Source organism: Lepidothrix coronata, unplaced genomic scaffold (genome assembly GCF_001604755.1).
Source record: "Lepidothrix coronata isolate B3197 unplaced genomic scaffold, Lepidothrix_coronata-1.0 Scaffold13, whole genome shotgun sequence".
Classification (NCBI taxonomy): domain Eukaryota; kingdom Metazoa; phylum Chordata; class Aves; order Passeriformes; family Pipridae; genus Lepidothrix; species Lepidothrix coronata.
Window position 1 is genome coordinate 2,609,583 of NW_016690193.1, and position 19,553 is coordinate 2,629,135.

At 50.2% G+C, this 19,553-nt stretch overlaps 2 protein-coding genes across 5 annotated transcripts; one reads left to right on the forward strand and one right to left on the reverse strand.

The window, feature by feature from the left end:
* Positions 1-161: 161 nt before the first annotated feature.
* THEGL (theg spermatid protein-like) lies at positions 162-9,258 on the forward strand. Its single transcript, XM_017805842.1, has 9 exons — positions 162-219; positions 1,015-1,045; positions 3,207-3,257; positions 4,240-4,362; positions 5,946-6,059; positions 6,368-6,479; positions 7,588-7,719; positions 8,242-8,417; positions 8,985-9,258. Exons 1-9 carry the CDS (start codon positions 195-197, stop codon positions 9,097-9,099), a joined length of 879 nt encoding a protein of 292 aa, XP_017661331.1. The 5' UTR covers positions 162-194; the 3' UTR covers positions 9,100-9,258.
* A 1,873-nt stretch (positions 9,259-11,131) lies between these two features.
* Positions 11,132-18,710, reverse strand: HOPX (HOP homeobox). 4 transcript variants are annotated; one of them, XM_017805848.1, is made up of 3 exons: positions 18,464-18,710; positions 13,726-13,901; positions 11,132-11,383 (listed from the first exon to the last, which is right to left on the reverse strand). In XM_017805848.1, the coding sequence occupies exons 2-3, from the start codon at positions 13,867-13,869 to the stop codon at positions 11,306-11,308; spliced, it is 222 nt and encodes a 73-aa protein (XP_017661337.1). In that variant the 5' UTR covers positions 13,870-13,901; positions 18,464-18,710; the 3' UTR covers positions 11,132-11,305. The 4 variants fall into 4 exon arrangements, with proteins under 4 accessions (XP_017661337.1, XP_017661336.1, XP_017661335.1 ...); XM_017805847.1 differs by lacking the exon at positions 18,464-18,710 and adding an exon at positions 15,425-15,557; XM_017805846.1 differs by lacking the exon at positions 18,464-18,710 and adding an exon at positions 14,215-14,320.
* Between the last annotated feature and the right edge of the window lie 843 nt (positions 18,711-19,553).

The following is a 19,553-nucleotide window of genomic DNA, read 5'->3' on the forward strand; positions in this document are numbered from 1 at the left end:
GCTTCATTTACCCGAACAAGGAGTTGGGCTGCGGGGAACTCTCGAGGCCTCTCTGGGTGAGCCGCCGTGAAAACAGGTACAGGCCGGAGCCCTTCGACTGCCGCCTTTCCCACCCGGCTTGTGTGTGCCCCGGGCCCGCCGGGAGCCGGGCGGGGCGGGCGGAGCCGTTGGTGCGGGCGGGGAGGGGCCGGGCCATGGCGGCGGCCGGGCCCATCCGAGGTGCGTGGGGGGCCGAGGCCCGAGGGGCGGGCTGGGGTGGCCCCTCCGCTCCGGCAGCGGCTCCGCCAGCCCCGGCCCCGCGCGGGGCTGCGGTGGGGCTCGGAGGGAGGGAGGGCTCCCGGGCACGGAGGGGCTGTGGTGCCGGCAGGCCCCTGGCACCGCAGCTGGGAGTGGTGGATGCCGGCCCCGATTCCTGGCCAGCGCTGCCCTCGGGGCACGTGGCTGCCTGAAATCACCCCTGGTTTCCCCACAGTGCGACTGTTTCACTATCTCTGGCTTTCCTGTCAACCCATACCACACCCCCACACTTCCCACCTTAAAATACAGCCGGTTGTTTTCTGTCGGCACCAAGTCCCAGTTTAACCCAGCTGCTGTTCCCCCGAGGCTCTGAAAAGTTCTCCCCCACCCCGCCCCGAAGCTACTGAAGTCAGTAATAAGGGGTAACTACACTGAATCAGGTGGGAGTCTGCAGGTTGGTGGCCACTGGTGCCCAGGAGGGAGGATGCTGCTGAGTGGATGTGGTGTTGGGATGCTCTATCCTTTAGCCTTGGGGCTGCCAGCATCCCCCAGTAAGGGGCATCCACTGGTGAGGAGCACTTCATGTGCAGGGTGCATTGCCAGGCAGCTACACCAAGAAGGGGCCAGGGAAAAACAATACAAATACCTGCTGAGCAATTGTATTCTGAGGAGATGCACAAATTTCATCTGCCACATGATTATTTCATGCTAAAGAGCAGGCAGCCCAGACCACGGGTGTTACCAAGCTTTTAAATTCACCTATTTTTGTCTTTGCAGTTTCTTATTCATCTGTATACACACACACCAGGTAAGAAACCCTCCCAACCTCAGCCTCCTGGCTGAGTGTTGAGACTGTGCCCCGTGTTTCCTGGGAGGGCTCAGCCAGGGATTTACACCAAGCAGTGAGTCGATATATTGGATGACATAGTGGTAAACACTGAGAGGAAATGATGCCTGGTTTTCCCCTTCCCTCAGCTTTTCATGACAACATCTGACCATCCTGCTCCTCAAAAAGGGAAGCTGTGACTATTTGCTTTACAAGGAATTGATCTCAAAGGGAGTTGATCCCCCTTAAGCAATGAGTCTGTGAGAGCTCAGGCAGCAGAGAGGAGGTGTTTCTTTGTCTGGCTGCAGCAAGTCCTCATTTTCCTTACTGGGAAGCATGAGCAGGACCAAACAACAAAGCGCTCCCCCAGGGCTGTCTTGTTGTCAGTGAGGTGGCTTAACTCCTTCAAATTGCAGAGCTGCTGCAGGTGCATCCTGTATGGGGATGCCTGTCTGTCTAGAGATTTTGCCATGATAAAAGAGTCAAAAGTAATATTTTTTTTTATTAATTGGGAAAAAAAATTAATACTTAATGATTGTCAAGTTGAGAGACCTGATTTGAACATACGTGTGGCTCATTCATTGGCTGGGTCATGATGCAAGCTTTGCACAGCAGTGTCCAAGCCAGCAGTGCAGGGCATTAGGGCCGTGTGCACGCTGTGCTAGATTTGGCTGTGGCCATGTGGTGGTTATGTGCCAGCAGCAGAGGAAAAGCAGCAAGCCTGCTTGCAGAGATAGTGCTAGCTCTGTGGTGTAGCTAGGCTGGGGGAGACCTCTGCCTGTTAATCCTTTACCCCCTTGCAACTTAGCAAGGAAAAGCTGCTGGGCAGCCACTTGGGAATAAACAGCTGAAGCTGGTTTTTGGCTCCTGAAATGACTCTGTCCCATTTTGAACTGGTGGCAGGGGGCCAAAGTCCTACAGGCACAGTTCCCTGTGTGGGATCTCAGTGGGAGCTGTGTTTCCAGTGTTGTAGCTGGCAATTGGGTGTGACGGGGAGATAAATCAGCAGGCACTTCACAGGGAGCGTGTGGTGAAGATGCTGTAACAGCAGCCTGCTGTTGTTAGGATCTCTGGTGCTGAGCACTTTGGCAAGCATTTGTGGGACTTGGCATCTCACTAGAGGTATTAGCCTCATCAGAGAAACCACAGGTGTGTCCCCAAAGCACAGACTGTTTTCTACCAGCAAATCTCTCTCTCTGTTGGTGTCCTTGCTCTTCTCTAGGGCTATGCTGCCTTATTGAAGGGTGATACTGAGGAGGGAAGCAATGTGCCAGGATTTCAACTTCTGTGCTTTTTCCATGGTGGGGCACTTCCACAGCTGCCTGCACAGTGTGGTTGTTCACCAGCTGGCTGGGGGCAGGCACCTGCAGCCCCAGTGGGTGGGTATAGGCTTGGTCTGTGACATCCAAGAGTTGTGCAACACACTTGTGGCACTGGGTCATCTCGTTGTTCTCTCTGTACCATGCTCATAAAGCACAAGCATTTCCCAGCCATTGGGATTTCAGGCCTGGTACTCTTGATCAGCAGGAACAGCAGTGATATCTGATCTTTCTGAAAGGTTTTGGTCTGTTGTATATTCAATAAAAACATTTTCACAGCTGCTCCTAGGCCAGAGACCATGTACGTTTCTGTGCTCTAAGCATCTAAGACCTCTGTGCTGAATGGACTGAAATAAAATATGCTCCTAAAGCCATGTGGGTACAGTGCTGTCTCCATGATGCCTTTTAGTAAACCACAACGGTGTTGATAACAGGTGTTTTTGTTCGTCTGGGCTTCCATAGGCTGGGAGATCATCCCTCTCCTACCTGCAGAGGTTTCATGTATATAACCAGAAAAGTTCCTTCCCACTCTACCTGCCATGTACCAAAGGGACCTTGCAGTGAAGACAGAATTGCAAATTTGTGTCTCTACAATCCAAAAGAAAGCACAAAAATTCATGGGCTGGTGAGTTTGCCAGGTTGAATGGATGGAAAGTACTTGAAGAGAGAGATCCTTAAACACACTCTCTCAAGGGAATGGAGGCAAAAGCACTGGGGTTTCAGAGTGCGTTATATGGCTTTGAGCACAGCAGTGGCTTTTTTATGCTTTGTTAGTTTAACTGTATGTTTAATGGCATTTTTGTCCTTTTCTGCAATTCTGACAGGATACGTGTACTTGCGGAACCCAAGCAAGTAGCTTATGAAAGCAGTCCCAGGTAAGTAGGTGCTCAAACAGCCCTTGCTCAGGGTCTGGGGACTGATGGGGCTCAGGCAGATCAAACCCTTGGCCATTGTCTTGCTACTGCTTTCCTGTCTGTCTCCAGAAAAGCAGACTGAGAAATTCAGTGCTTGAAGGGCTCCCTCCAATTTGCCCTTTCTTGTGTTCAGTCAAAAAACTGGGCTTGACTTGGGTCTTGCCTTTGTTGCCCCATCTGAGCGGCCCAACTGAGATGTTGCAGGGTAGGATGGTGCTGTGGTGCAAGGTGACTGGACCTCATTGGAACCACAGGCTACTGTATCCTCGAGGACACAGTCCAGCTTTAGTAACAGAGTTGCTGTCTGCAGGATGTGGTCAAGCTATAGCTTGACAAGCCAGGGCAACAGTCTCTTGATAACTCTTCTCCATTGTCTGGATGGGTCTCAAAAAAGGCTTGAGAAACCCATTGCCCTACTGTTCCCTGTCCCGACTACTCTGAAACCCTCTCCCACCATGGCCACTCTCTCACTGGAGGATGAGCAACTCCAAATTAGCCCTGGGTACAGGAGAATAACCACTAATGTGCTGTAAAACCTCACCCACTTTCCATGGCACACCCTGACTGTAACATTATTTTTACTGTCATACCTGTGGTATAGTTAGGTGGTAATAGTGAGGCAAAAAAAATGTAATCATGAAACTCCCTCAGGGGTTTCAGAGATGTAGTGAAATGACTCTTTCTGCACATCCTCCAGTAACTAAAACCAGACATAACTTGAAGGTTCTTTTGTTTTTGAGTCAACAACAACCACCTGGAGAGTGTTAGGAAGTTCAGTGCAACAGAAGGTGAATGCTCAGGGGATGGTAGTGGCACTTTAAAGCTGTGGGGAGCCATAGAGAATGTGTGTGTGTTCCATCCTAAGAAGGGAAGGATAATCCAGCAAACACATTTCCCCCTTGTGCATATTACCAAAATTTCACACCCTTTCTGTTCTTGCTAGGCTTGAGTGGGGAAACCAAGAGACGATCTGCCCTCTATCATGGGGGGCTATGACATCTCGACCATCTTCAAGAATAACGTTACTGTCCAAATCCAAGAAAGACTTTTGCGAGCACCAGCGAAGGTCAGTGATGCAGTACCACAACCTGGGGAAGGAGGCAGCTCAGTGTGGTCTCTAATCAGGGGAGACATGCTGTCTCTTAGGGGAAGGGGAGATGCCATTTCCTCTGCTACCACCGCTGCCCCACAGGGAGCCCCATGGCATTGAGACTCACCAGGCTGTTTTGTGCTTGGAACAGGGGCTGCCTATAGCAGGGAGGAAAGTGCTATGGGAGCATAGTCACCCTGAGTGCTTGACTTCCAACAGGGTTAGGAACTGGGGGGCGCTAAGTTTTGGTGCCCTTTTATTTCCTCATACCGACTGCCTGGCTGTGGGAAGGACTTCTCCAACACATGGTTGCTCATCCGATGATGCAGGTTCCCATCAGCGGCCTTAGGAGCTTGCCTTGATCTCAGTCTTCAAGCACATGGGAGCATGTTCCTCTACTCTAACAAAAAAACCCCAGCCAACAGCTCTGCTTTGGCTTGGAAGCAGACATCACGTGCATGCATGCGTTCCTTGATGGAAATGTGTGTGTTGCACCTGCGAGCACAGGGGAACTGTCCCTAGAGTATTCCCTGTCCATATTGGGGCTGATGCAGCCTAGCCAGGCACCTGGATACAATTAATAATCCCCTGCATCCTCTTGGATCCTGACCTAAATCTTGAAAGTAAAGGTCAGCCACAGAGACATCTTAGAGCATCCTGCTGCTGGAAGGAATCCAAGTCTCTTGCCTTAAGTAAGACCTCTGCTGTCACCGCATGTTGAAGAACTAGACCATGTTTTGGAATAGGAGTGAAAAATGATATAAAAAGTGTAAACAACAGTGGCCTTGGGTGATGCTGCATTACTTGAAGCAAGTCATCTCTAACTCTCTTAGAGGAGATGAAGCTCTTTTGGAGACAGGAAGGTGGTTGCTAATCTGTAAGAAGTCATAGCAACGAGTGTGGAGAGGAAACTGTTGCACTCCTGGCTTTCCTCTGCCTGGAGGGATGTCAAGACATGCATGTTTGTAGTTTTCTCCCCTCCTGCCACTATCACCATGGGTTCTCATCCTCTTGAGAGCTTTTGCCTCTTGCTAATGGTGTCCATCTGATAGCCCTTTCTGCCTTTCCACTTACCTCTGCTTACTTCTTCCCTGGTGATGACAGGCATCTTCCAACAGTCATGGCTGATGGAAAGCTGGATGAACAGACCATTTTTTGAGCCTGGGGAGATGAAAGGAGCTACAAGGGCACAAGATGCTATCAGGCCATTGTAAAAAAGAGGTTTCTAAATTGGCAGAGCTGACCAACAGCTGGCTGTTGTGGAGTGGCTTCTTGAAATGATCAAGGAAAAGCCTAGCCTTTGAAAGCAATGCACTGAGGGTGCTTAAAAGAGAACTCTTCAGACACAAACACCATTTACCTTTAAAGTGAAGAAATCTGAAGTGTAAATGCCTATTTGTTTGTGGCTTTTCCATGTGCACCAGGGCCAGCTTTTTTCCATGCAGCAGGCATGGATGTTTAACCCATCTTAGGATACCATCTGCCAGGATCATGTTCTCTGTCAGTTGCCTTCTGCTAACCCTTCTGTGCTGTTCCTCAAAATCCTTCTTCTCGTACAGCTACATATCAGTGATCGGTGGGCGTCCCCCGCTAGTGAAGTTTGCCTACCCTTCTGAGCGGCTGCTGAAGTTGGCTGAACCTAAAAAATTCCACCCGGCTTCCCTGCAACAAAGGTGAGAGACTAGAAAGCCTATAGGGTGCTACAGGTAGGCCCTTGGGCCTTGTAGCATCAGTGCAGCTTCAAAGTAATAAATGCAGCAACAGAGGATGGGTATAACAGAGGGCAAAATTCAGAGCGGGGTCTCTGCTGGCATTAGAACTTCTGGAAGCTCTCATGGGATGAGTTCTACACTGGAAATGGCCACAAACAAAGCTGTCTTCTACTGCAGCAACATGAGGGTTAAACGTCCCAGCTGCAGCCTGGTTAAACCACAGTGGGGGAGTATCTGTGAGTGGCGGTGCCATGACTCTCTGCTTCCAGATCCCCCGAGTGGCCCGTGTCACTATCTGCACTGACCTATAATGCCTCCCCACGGATCCTCAAGCTTGCCCGGCCAAAGTTGCTGCATCCAGAGTTCATTCCGCCCAGAGAGGTGAGGAGGTGGTTGAGTGAGATTTGGAGGGAACAGTGATGCAGCAAACTGTCCTGAGTTTTTACGTCCTGTATCCTGCCCCTGGATGTGCCCAATGTGTGCTATGGAGGGGAGAAGCTGTCTAGTTCTGCTGGGATTTATGATACTGAGAGAAACTGCCTTCTCAGAGTGAGATACTGTTTTTGCAAATCTCCCTGCTGAGAGACAGAAAACAGCCAGGCTGGAGCAGCCTAGTATAGCAGGAGAGCCAAGGGAGGCATCTGGGCTGCATCCCCTGATAAAGCAGCCTGGGAAAGTGGAGAAACCTGATGGGAATGGTCTGTTAAGCTCTTAGGGAGTACAGTCATGTTTGTAGTTAGGCAGCTTTGCTCCTCTATATAGGGGGCATGAGATTGCAAACACTATGTGTATTTTAACAGTGTTTTACTAGAAGCCTAATTTAGAGACTTATTTCTGAACTTGTTCCTTTTAGGTGGGTCATTGGTTTGGCAGGGGTGAAAGGGCTTGGAGCAATCTCAGGTTACACTCATTTCTGTGGCAAAGGCTAGACTGCATGGATGCAGTCTCTAGGGCTGGGAAATGAGAGGCTGCGTTGGAGCAGGATTTGGCAATGGGAACCCTGTGAAAAATAGGGAAGAAGTCCCATGCTGGAGCAGCAATCACTTTTTCCATAGGAATGCAGTTAACTGTACCAGCCCTTTTACCCTGAAATCTGTGTGTCTCTCCTTAGCAGGGAAATCATTTGATTCAGCCAGGAAGATGAACATGAAAAATATGAAAGAAATTTCTCTGCTATAGGGAGAAATTTACTTGGCTACACATGCTCTCATTACTGGCATTCCTCTGCTGGCTATGAGTAGGCAACAGTGAGGAAAAGAAGTGATAGTGGCTATGACATACAAATCCCTATAACACTGAAATTACCTTATAGTTCAGGTGAAAAAAGAACAGTGGGTGCTGGGGAAGTAAGAGTGCTCCTTCTTGTGACCATGTCTGCAGAGGAAGGGTGCTGAGGTGCTCATCCTTGTGGAGAGGGAGCGTGTCCCTGTGGGCTACTGTGGACAAGCTCTGTATCTGCACATCCCTCCTCCATTCTGAACCCATACAGGTGCCAACACAGGTTCCAACTCCTGCGACCTTGGCCAGCGCATCCTCGCGGTTAGAGCGTCTGGCAGAGCCCTGTGTCAGGCAGGCGACCTGCTGCTATAAGCACAGCTATCCTGAATCTGTCATTCGTCCGGTAAGGCAGCATCACCCGGGACCCTGTATGGGAGGGACACTTGGCAGAGGAGAGGGCACGGGTGCTCAGTCCCTTGTGGCTCTCTTCATGGCAGCCCTGAATGTGCTGCTCTCTGTAAGGCTGATGTAGCTGCTTCCTGAGCTGGAAAGCAGGACTCATCTTCCATTCAGAGCATGAGCTGACTCTCATAGATGTCCCCAGGGAATGGCAGAGCTGAGCCTAGCCTGCAGTTGTGGGGGTGGGGAGAGGGAGACAAGTGTCTAACCAGGATCTCCAGTGCTGCGGGGTGGGTTGGACAAAGGGCTGTGGGTAAGGGGAGGCTGGAGGGCAGGTTGTGGGAATGGCCAAGCAGTGATTTCTGCTTCTACAGTTTGTCTGGTGCCAAACATGTCTGAGGACAGGATTGTGTCCTGTCTGCTTGTAGTCAGTGGCTGTGAACCTGGGTACACTGAGTTACTGGAGGCTGACCACCCTCGAATGCCAAGAGCACCTCTAAGGACCTTCCTCCTAATTCTTCCACAGGTTTCCAAGTCAGCTCAGCAGGCAGTTGCGAGCCCTCGGACCATTGAGCTGGCTAGGCCAAAGAAAGTGCATTCTAAGTACGCGGCCCCACGGGATCCTCAGTGGCCAGTGTCAGAGGCTGCCAAGCGTGCAGTGGCTACACCAAGGATTGTGGAACTGGCCCAGCCTGGCAAAAGGTAGGTGCTGCTTCCCTGTCATGGGGAAATTATCAGCTGCCAGCCCATTTTCTGCAGGCCATAGCATCTTGTTGATTTGTGTTTGGCCAGTGAGATTAAGCCACTGTTCTTCCACTTCCAAAATGCATGGATTTTCTATGTCTGGATGTGATAATGCTACATGGGTTGTGCAATTTTGAGGTGGAAGGAGAGTCAAAAGAGAAGAAATAGGAACTTTCTAATTCCAGCAGGAATTACTGGTTGGGACTTATTAATTACTATCATAAAAATCACCCAACTGGCACAGGGCACAATGTAGCACATTCATGTTGCCCAGCATGATGCAGCTGACCTCAGCCCAGCCTGCAGGAAGTGCTGGATAGGATGTTTCACAGAGGGTGGGGGAATGCCTGGCTGTAGTGACTGCCAGACAGTCCCTCTGGTGGTGACAGCAGTGGAGGCATGACTCCTTTTGTCCTCCCTTGACAGGGAGGGGCAGGGCGCAGGTGGAGGTGTGTCAGCTGGCAGGCAGCTGGCAGCTGGCCCTGCTCTAGTCCGGACTGACCATCCCTACTCTCTCTCCCCCAGGCCTCCTATGGGCTTGGCTCAATTCAACCTAGATGCATTCAGAGTGAAGGAGACTGCTATGAAGGCAACTTGTTCTGATCGGATCCGAGAACTAGCTCGCCCAGTTCAACGCTAAGCTCCCTCAGAAATGCACCTGCCAGCTGCCCCCATCACCCCTTGGAACATCACTCTCTCTGGGATGTGCTGTGGGTAGAAAATCTACTTGAACACAGCGCAGAGGCAGCACTCAGCAGGAACACTTTCTGGGAATTCAAATAAAATGGTCACTCCTTAAGAATAGTCACCAGGGGAAATGAACAGAATTTGACCTAATGTGGGAAGCCTCTCTCCCTAGGATGGGTTATATCTGCAGTTTCTCTCCTTATTGTTTTGCTGTAATAGTTAAAGAAGTAATGAAACAACTGCTGGGGGAAGGCAGCACAGGACCTGTTCCTTCACACAAGAAAGTGTGGCAAACCAAACGCAACAGCATGCAGTAGGGTGATGCAACACAACTCCTGAACTTGGGTTTAAAAATTTTTGCTAAAGTTTAAAGAACTTCTTGCTGACACAAAGTTTTGTGCTTGTGACAGAAGTAGAGACACAAAAGGCTGCAATGAATGTTGAGTTGGCTTGGATTTGGGGCCTGTTTTCTCAAACGCCTGAAGAACAGGCAGATCCAGCCTTTTCCGTTGCATGCATCTTTGATACATATTATGCACCTGGGTAAAATCTGTGCAGTTCAGATACTCAGTTGTGTCACCCTGGGCAAAATAAAGGAGCTCTGCATTGGGATTTTTGGAGCCTAGCTCAAAAAAGCAGAGTTCCCCTCAGTGTAAGAGAGAAAGCACATTGCAAAGGCTAAGAAGAAAACAGATATTGATGCCAGACTCTGCAGAACCAATTCTGAGCTCCAGTCGGGTCTGAGAGCGAGTCAGTTTGGCAGCTGGATTGCAGGGGAACAACATAGCCTTTGCAGGACATGGCATAGGGAGAGTGCTTTTATCTGTTTCCTACAAGTTTGGTGTGCTTTGCCCTGGCAGCCCAACCACTGGCAATGGGCTGGAGATACTGAGGCAAGAGAGATGCTCACCAGTAAGGGACAAAAGCCACAAATGAAAGAATGTGGCAGTTTCAGAGTCAATGTATTTTAATCTTTCCTGTGTTAAGCTGATTCTCCTTCCAAAGAAGTAGAGGCAGGTGACCACAAACCAGAAGGGGATTAATCAGAGGATCCATTAATCAATTCAGTAATCCACTAAGCAGAGGACTTTTGAACCCTCTTGAACAAGGTAAGGTCACTGGGAAATGGTGCTGGTTATTTTTAGACCATGTGTTGTCCTGTAGGAGGATGGATGAGTTTGGGTTTTGTGCAAGAGCCCCAGCACAACTGCATTCCTCAGGCCTGAGAATGGCCAAGAGGAGGCTGGAGTCTGCCCCCTACACCCCTCACCCTGTGGGAGAACCCCAGCAGCACCTGGTGTGCATGGGGTTGTATGGGCTGCTGTGCAGGGACCCATGGGCGTCCTAGAAGATGAGGTTGCCCATGTCTGTGGGCTGTCCCTGTGGCAAGAGGGAAAACCCACGGTGGCCACTGAGGCCATCTTGGAGAAATGTTGCCCTCCCAGAGGAAGGAGTCTGCCTCCTACCATTAGGGCAGGGAACACAAGCAGGGACATAACACAGCTCCTCTCATCAAAAAACATTGGTTTTTTTATTATTGCATTGGGGGGAAAAAACCCTCAACCTACTAGTTCCTTCTCTTTGTTGACCTTTAACAGAAAGGTTAAAAAGGCATTCAAGGAGGGCTTGGCTTGGTCTGATTATGGTGTAGGCACTTGGTTTGCCAAGATCCAGAGCTGACTCTGGCATCTTGAGCTAAAGAAGGTCACCTGAAAAACACATCTGGTTTCCTAGGTGCCCTGCTCTCTGGATTATCTCTACCTTAAAGCTAGTACACATATTTTGCCTCTGGGGATTGTAAGGAAAATGAATCTTTATTTCCTCCTTCTATATTTGAACATGTTTCATGGCAACTTTTCTGCAAGCCTGGGACAAGAGCATGAGATTGCCTTGTCCTGTGCAGCTGGTGTTAATGGGTTGGAATCACTAGACAGGTTACCAGCCATCAAAAGCTGTATACACACACATACATACATATATATATATATATATATAATGTTCTTTTTTTTGGTTATGTACATGTTAAATAAAACTTACGTTAAATAGCAGAGTATTACTTTGTATCGCAAAACCTATTGCAACAGAAGAACCCCAGCAAAACCCACTCTGAAGAGCTTCATTATCATTTATAGGAGGCATGGAGATCAGAGCAACATCCTCTAGTCCCTGACAGACCCGCTTTCTGAGGGCAGCCCTTCAGACTTCCTCCACTCTGCCAGGCGCTGCTTGAACCATTTCTGGAGAGAAAGAACAGAGCAGGGGTTGAGTGCACTGGGCTGAGTGAACCCTCCAAATAACTTTGCTAAAGGTGCAGATGTGGTCAGCACATGGTACCAGGCAAGGGAAACTTATGGTACTGCTTCTTGTAGCAAGGCACTGTACTGTTCCCAGGCAGTACGGACAGTCGCTCCTGACCAAACGGTCTTGTTAAACTACATGTGCACCTCTTTCAAACTCATTTCTCTTGCTCACTTCAGACTTTGACAGCATGGCTGACTTCTTGTTTTATTGCTGTGAGTCCAGGGTTTTCTTGCAAACAGAATAAGAGATTGGCTAAGGAGCTGGATGATGTCTGTTTAAATGATTGGAGCAGTGAAACAATCACTTTCAAAACTGACAGGAATCAAAAGTTGAACTGCTTCAGAAAGGATGAGAGGGACAGCACAGTGGCTCTCAACAAATTTAAGAACAAATAGATTTTAAAAATTGTTTAAAAATTATCTTAGTCTTCAAGCAATATGCATGTCTATGTTCTTCTTTAGTAACTTAGCATTTGTAAGCCAACTTCAAGAGCTGCTGATGCCATTTCAGCACAGCCACAATTTAAAATATTAGATAAAATGCATCTGGTTAAAGCCACACTACCTAAGAAGAAAAGTAAGAAAAGAGATATAACTCATGTGCCGGAAGCACAGCTCAGCCTTTTGTTTGGCAATGTGCCTGTGATTCCTTTTGTCGCAGCTCATCTTGTTGCTATATTTGTTCATGACTATTTTTGAAGCTATTATGGTCCATAATGATACAACCACAGTGCTCTGTACAAGTGTCTCTTGCACTCACACTGCCTTGGATCACATCCAGTCAGATGATCGACAGCCTAGCTTCCTCCCAAAAATTTCACTTTCTGTCCTAAACCATCATCTCCGGTTGACTCGGTACCTCTTTGCACCTCATTTTTACTGAATTTTTTATTAAAATGGCTGCTATTTCTAGCTGATAAAGCACTCCAGATGTCAGGAGCAATGGTTCTCTGTGTTATGCGCAGTGCAGGCACTTTGCAGCTCACCATCCCAATCTTGATCCTGTCCCTAATGTGACCTTCATCTCCTGATCTCTAGGAGCACCCTCAACTTGTGGAAAAGGAGAGCTATCAGGGAAGATTTTAAGATATGTGGGCATATCTTCAAACATATATGACCTGCTTTTACAACTTGCTTTAGGAAAAAAAAAAATGGAACAGTGCCATTTCTAAGGAGAAAAAGGTATTTTAGGGGTACTGCCTCCTTGCTGCCTCAAATAAGCAGTGATACCTGCCTGTCACCAAAGCACAGTAGAGGAGGGGTCCCCTTTTCCGCTCCAGCCAAGGACTATCAGTGTAATGGATGCTGTACCAGCATCCTTCCCTGGGACAGGCTAAATGCTAACACTGCTTGCTTGCTCTTATATCCTTTTGGCTTTGCTGAGGGAAAGCCAGGCTTGGCAGCTCTCTGCAAACTGCTGCTAACTTTCCAGTGTGTTGGATTTCTTTTCTATACCCATCAATGCTGCTATGAGTCTAGTAGCTTATAAAACACCTGCATCAAAATGAGCTGCACCGCAATCTGAAGGAATTGGGAAGGAGCCGTTTGCTTCTGAAGCCTGTGGGTAGCCTGCAGGTAGGCAGATGGAGCACAGGGCTTGGTGGAATTCCCAGACAGTGGCAACCTGTCCCTGTGAAGGGTTATTTGGAGGCCTCTGTGTCTCCTGGAAAGGCTCACAGATTTGCCTGACATCCGGGCTTGGGGACTCTGGGGTATCTAATTGCAGTGAGAGGGAGTGTGCCCAGCCTGAGCGTGTCCCACAGCACATCCTGCAGGTGTTGCATCTATCCGGTATCTGTTTTTAAATGACTGTAGTTTCTTCAGACCATGAAGTCAGCAGTGGTTTGGGTAACCAAGACTATCAGAAATGGGTTGGAAGAACAGCATGCATGGATTGTATATTCGGGGCAGGAACATACAGGGTGCAGGGAGCATGTGGGTTACAGGGATGTGCTGTGTTGCAGTAGAGCTTTGTGGGTGCAGTGTGGGGCTAGGGGTGTGCTGGGGGTTACAGAGGTGCAGAGGAGATTGTGGGTGCAGCATGGGGTGCAGTGAGCAATATGCACATGGGACACAGAGGAGTGCAGAGCACGTTGGGGGGAGCATGAGAGGTGTAGGGGCTGCTGTAGAAAGCCTGTGAGGGGACAGACAGATAGAGATGTCTAATGGAGAGACCAGGACAGGACAGGCAGCAGATGTGGGGAGAGTGTATGGGGCACAGAGGCATGCAGGGCATGCAGGGCTGGAGCCAGGGGAGGGGTGGGGGGGCATACACTCACCAGGGTCTGCTCCTCGGAGAGTCCAGTCTCAGCTGCGATGAGGCACAGCGTAGTGGGGTCAGGATGCTTGTTCACCTTGCAGAAGTTGTACTCCAGGATCTCCAGCTGCTCCTCAGTGGGAGTCACTGGCTTTTCCGTGGCCATCTTCTCCTGGGGCAGGGCTATGGGGCTAGGCACTGCAGAGAGGGGCCAGTGTCATTGCTCCAGCTGGAAGTGGTCAGTGGGGCCACATTTGCTGAGCCCCAGATTTGCCATCCCTGTCCCCACCAGCTCCCCCCTCCACAGTGGCCTCTGGCTGTGGCAGGGCACAACTCCCTTCCCAAAGACATGCCACAACTCCCTTCCCAAAGACATGCCACAACTCCCTTCCCAAAGACATGCCACAGAGCTCAGCTGGGAGTGCCAACCCCTCAGCCTCCCAGCAGCTCCTGCCTCAGTTTCCTTACTACGGCAACCGCACGCTAACAGTGCCCAGCTGAGCTGTCTCACCATTCTTAGCTGGCAGGAAACTGCAGGCTGCTCAGCGCTCTCCTGGTGCTGTATTTATAGCCAGCGTGACTCCCATGGGGACGATTCCTGTTTACAGCCGTATTTAGGCCTGGGCGTCACTTAGGAGTGATGTCACAGCAATGGGAATGTTCAGGGGGGTAATTTAAAGACATTAGTTAAAAAACATTATTTATCCTCTGGGTGAAGGGACAATATCTGGCATCCAGCCTAAGGGGTTGGGTTTTTTTTTTCCTTACTTTCCAGTGATCAGGAAAGTTTGTGCAAGGGAATCACAAAACAGAGAATGCAGAATCTTTTGGGAGCATGGTCTTTGATGCAGCAATCACCCTATTTCCCCTCCTGATCATGTCCTGGTTCTCTTAGCAGCATGGCCAGACATCACACAAAGCTGGTGATGAGTGGGTGAGCTGCTTTGTTTTTATTAATATTTAATGTTATCATGCGTGGGCATAAACAGTTAGTCCTACTACTCCTGAGCATCACAGAACTATTTGTTTGGGTTTTGGTGTATAAGTGAAGGGTCAGTCCTCAGAGGACTGCACCCCATGCATATCTGTTGCCCAGGCACTCACTGCCTTTGGCTGTGGTCAGTGCTAGGTGTTCCCAGCAATGGCAGAAACAAGAAGCCCATATTACCCTCCAGAGTAACATTTGTCCCACTTGTGCTTTGCATAAATCTCTGGAAGGCTTAGCCCAAAAGCACAAGCAAAACAAGTAAGTCCCCCACATCTCTTCTGCTGGGCTTCAGGTTTGCTCCTGTGTGGCAGAGGGTCGAGCTTGCCAGTTCAGTTAACTAAGACACAAGGCGTTGCCCCCACAAAGCATGCAGAAGTCCCTTGATGCTGAATCATTTTGGTGTTTTCGAAACCAGGCTGTGGGGTGTTGGTGGGGGAGGAGCTGGATGCAAAAATGTGGCCTTTCTTGATCTGCTCTCCTGCTGTCCAAGTTGCCTGGCCCATCTCTGTCAGGTGGGCTGGTTGGTATTGCTGGCTCTCCAGTGCTGCCAGGAGCCCTTGGGCCACCTTGAGACTCCTCTGGGCCATCCACTGCAGACTTGCCCTGCCTCCACACTGCACTCCAGCTTCTCCTTTCCTTTGGCTCTGGGATGTAACCCAGGCACCTCCATCATGCTGCACCCATACTGAATAGCTTTAAACCCAAGCACTTTCTTGGCTGACTGATAACTTACCTGGGTACCCTGGGATACTGAATGCCCCAGGGCTTTCACTTGCTGACAGAACTGCTAGGATGGAGCTCAGCTTCAAGACTGTTTTGCAGCTTTCAAAGAGCCAGCTCTGCTGTTCATGAGAGTCTGGAGAGATCCTCTTCTTTGAGCTTTACCTCATAAAGCAAAGGCCCTCCTGAACCTAGTCTGCAGAAGCTACTTTGACTAACAAAAGAATCCTTTGGCATTTGAGTAGGGGCTTATAAATAGACCAGGGCTGGTTGTGAAACAGCCCACTCTGCTTGAGTCATTCGATAAATACTGATTGTAACATAGCGGTTGCGAAAGGTTGCAGCACCTCTGAGTGTGATGGAGTGCTGGTAGACTAGCCCTGGATGGACTGGTGAAAGCCCGGCTTTAACCCCAGGTACTGCAAGCCGAGCTGGCCTTGTCTACGGAGAGTTGCAGCTGCCTGGGCTTTCTTGGGGTCAGCTCAGTTCAGAGGCATCCAAATAGGAAGGGAGCAGCCAAAATTCAGTTCCTCAGGCATGTGAGGTAGCGGGGGTCTGCTGAATGCTGCTCACCTACTTTGGGCATTTGGAGACCTCTGGAAAAGATGCAGGGGGAGAAGGAGGTCCCCTGGACTTCAGGTGCTGCTCTCCAGCACCATGGCTGCCAGGCTCTCCATGAGGTCCAAGTGCAGATGAGGCCAAGCTTAAGCCACAAGTCCTGCCTCTCCTCCTTGATCAGCACTCTACTGAGCCACCTGCCCTTCTCCTAGAAAGCGCAGCTACCACAGGGCTCCTCATCACCTCTGGATCATAAATCCAGAGCTTGTACCACCAGCTTGTGGCTTGTGCCACCAGCAGCAACATGTCTTGGCGATTCATTAATCATTGTTTGCCGCCTGCTGCATTAATATACGTTAATGTGAATGCATTGATTTGCATAGGGAGCATGTGCCTCAACTTTCATGTTTCACCTGCACAGCTGTTTCTGTTTATCTCCAAGTTCCTGAGGCATTTCCCCATAAGACACAGTGTCTTCTACCTGCTGGCAGCCCAGGGTGCTCCAGCATGCATAATGTGATGCCCAATGGCTTTTCCTTGTCTCCTCTCTAACCCTGCTCTGGAAGGACAACAGTTCCTACCTCTCAAGGCTGTGAGATGGCTTTCAGGAAAAGGCCAAAACCCTGGGGCTCCTTGAGGGCTCTACAGGTCTCCCCACATCACTCCACTAAGTCCTGGAGGCTTTCAGGAGCCATGTGGCCCCTGTGCAACATGCAGCATCCAGCATTTAGCACCTCTTGCGTGCTAAAAATTGGTGTATACGACACAACTTGAAGGCACCAGGAATGCCTAAAATGCCCTGATTGGCCCTACCTGGACCACTTCTCACCTGCCTTCTATTTAAATGGAGGCTTATTTAAGCCCAGGCCTGCAGCCTGGCCTTCAGGCTGCCTAGGACCTCTCCCCTGTACAGGAAAGGTACAAATGTCTTGCTTACGCTTCTTTAAGCCTGGCAGAAAGATGGAGACTCATAGCTGTTTGGCTCAGCTGCTGAAAATCACCGCTGCTTACTGCTTTTTTCTCCCTAAAGTTTTGAAGGCATTGGAAAAAAATGGTTTTTTCAGTGCAAAGGATGTTAACCATCTATTTGGCTTTCAGAAAGGCTGTGGGGCTGCAGTTGTCATTCAGCTCTGTGAACAGTCCCCTGAGAGCTTTGTGTCAGGGGTTTACTCACACAGACAGAAATGACAATGCCAGATGCACTGTCACAGTGAAACCACCACAGCTTTGGTGACACCTGCTCTGTCCTAAGTCAAGCTAAAAACCCCTGGGGAATTCACACTTGGCTCTGACTATCTTGGTTTTAGGTGGAGCAGTGTAAGAGCAGAAGCTTGCAAGGGGTTCAACGGTTGCCTGTGCTGTGGGCGGCTCCAGCCAGCCTTGCTGTGTACATGACAGCACCTGGTGCTCTTAGTGTGGCTGATAGGGCATTGAAGTGGACCTCCAGAGCCATTTTGGAGTGAGCAGACAAAAGGTAATGGCCGATGGACACAAGTTGCAGCAAGAGAAAATCTTACTAGGTAGATAGATAGATAGATATTGTACTACCCATGTCCTGTGGTTGCATCCAGCTCCTCAGAAATACCCTGAGTTACTAGCAGGACTCCTAGCTCTGGCCTGAAATGGGAGAGGACATCCCTCTGTCTCCCAGCATGCTTGTTCAGCACTGCTAATGCAGTCAGCATTTATTATCCTGGCAGAAATCTGCTGCTTTTCCAGAAAAGACACGATCTCTGTTTGCTCAGCTTTGTTTTTTTGAACAGTAGTCACAATAGCTGGTTGGCTGTGTAACTTTCTAACAATTTACTGCACCCAAAGCCCCTGGAAATCTCTCTGAGCAGTAGCTCCTGCCAAGGTGATGGGGCCCCCATAGCCCCTGTTTGGTTTCTTGTCCCCTTCCCCAGTGCTCCCAGTGTCAGGGCTGGGATGCAACTGGAGGCATCTGCATCTGATTTTAGCCTGCAGCTATTTCCTGCTACTGCAGAGATCAGAATAGCAGTTCTCAATGCAAACAAGCCCTCTAACCCTGCCTTGCTCTGCTGCAGAGCCACGTCTTGTCCTGAGCTTTGCTTGGCCTCTTGCTGTGGGGTGGCTGTGGATAACATCAGCCAGCATGGTGCACAGGATAAGGTGGGACACAGGCTTTAAAAATAAACCGGACCCTGCCATAAATAAGGAAAAACCACCTGTCATGCATCCGGTAAACCACCCGTTGAGCCTTTTAGAAGATAATATCGGATGCGAACAAAGCAAACAGCACAGCAGCTGCTGCAGCAGAGGCAGGTCCCCGTGGTAGCTCCCGCCTGGGGTCTCTGCCTGCCTGTGCGCCCCTTGCCCTGCCCCGGGCATGAAGCTTTCTCACTCAGACCGGCTGGGTGCAGCTCCAACCTTCGCAGCACCAATACTCACAGGGCAGCTCCTCCCTTCATCGCCCACCTCCCCATCCCCAACAGCAAATCCACTCCAGCACCCCTAGCTCAAAACATGTGCTTACCTGGAGCTGGCAGGGACCAGAAGTGTGTAAAACAAGAACCCCGCAGGTCCTTGGGTGACTGCTTAAGTATCTGCGTGTGTGTGTGACAGGCGGGGACCTGAAAAACCTGCCGCAAATCACAGGAGCTCCCGGGATCCACAGCCACTCTCTGGGCTGGTAATTCAGGTTTGGCATCCACTCTCCTTGGCAGGGCTCAACGCATGGTTGTACGCGCTGCGGGGCTCTCGGACGGGTGTCACCGGCAGCCGTCGGGGCTCGTCCCGCCACTCTCCGGGCTGATGGACACCGTCCTACGGGCCCCGGGCGAGGGCTGCTGCGGCTGTTTCCTGCAGGGGTACAGGAAGGGTGAAGGCGGGGTGCGGCGGAAACTGCGCTGAGCTGTTCGTTCATCTGCACTCCCTGTCCTCCTCGGCCGGGATGGGTCCCGCTCCCCCGCCGCGGGGAGCCCCGCTCCTGGCTTTGCTGATGGAGTACGGTGGCGCTCACTCCTTTGCAGGGCTGGCTTCTGATCTCACTTCAGTCTCTTGCAAATGATGTGTCCAGGTTTAACATTCCTGACTCTGCTGTCACTTTGGTCAGCCGTGTGATCCCGCCAGGCTGGGTGTAGGGGCAGGACTGGCTCTGGATCTGACCTGCTGCTGCAGCCCAAGTGCCCTCCAGAGGCATGGGACAGGAGCCTGGCTGGGAATGGGGAGGACGGTAGAGCATCCTCTTCTGCCAAAGACCAATACTCTCCTCGGTTAAAGTGCCCCGGAGCCGCAGTTCCCACTGGGGTGGTCTGGAAGCATTAGACAGCATCTTAAAAAGAGGCAGCTTGTCGGGTGGGGTGCAGTGGGGAGGGGCTGATTTTCTCTCAGCTTATAGACAGCTGGAAGAAGATGCTGGAAAATCAGAGAGGCTGGAGAAAGGGCTCATGAAAAATTGAGTATGAGTTGCCATGGCTGAGATTATCTGCCAGAGCAAAATGCAAACTGGCACAGGATGCAAAAAGCTGTGGAGCTGACTGGAGCCAGGGCCAGGGAACCCTGCCCCTGGGGAGAAGTGGCTGGACAAACACAAGAAACCTGCCATATGTTTAGCAATGAGCCAA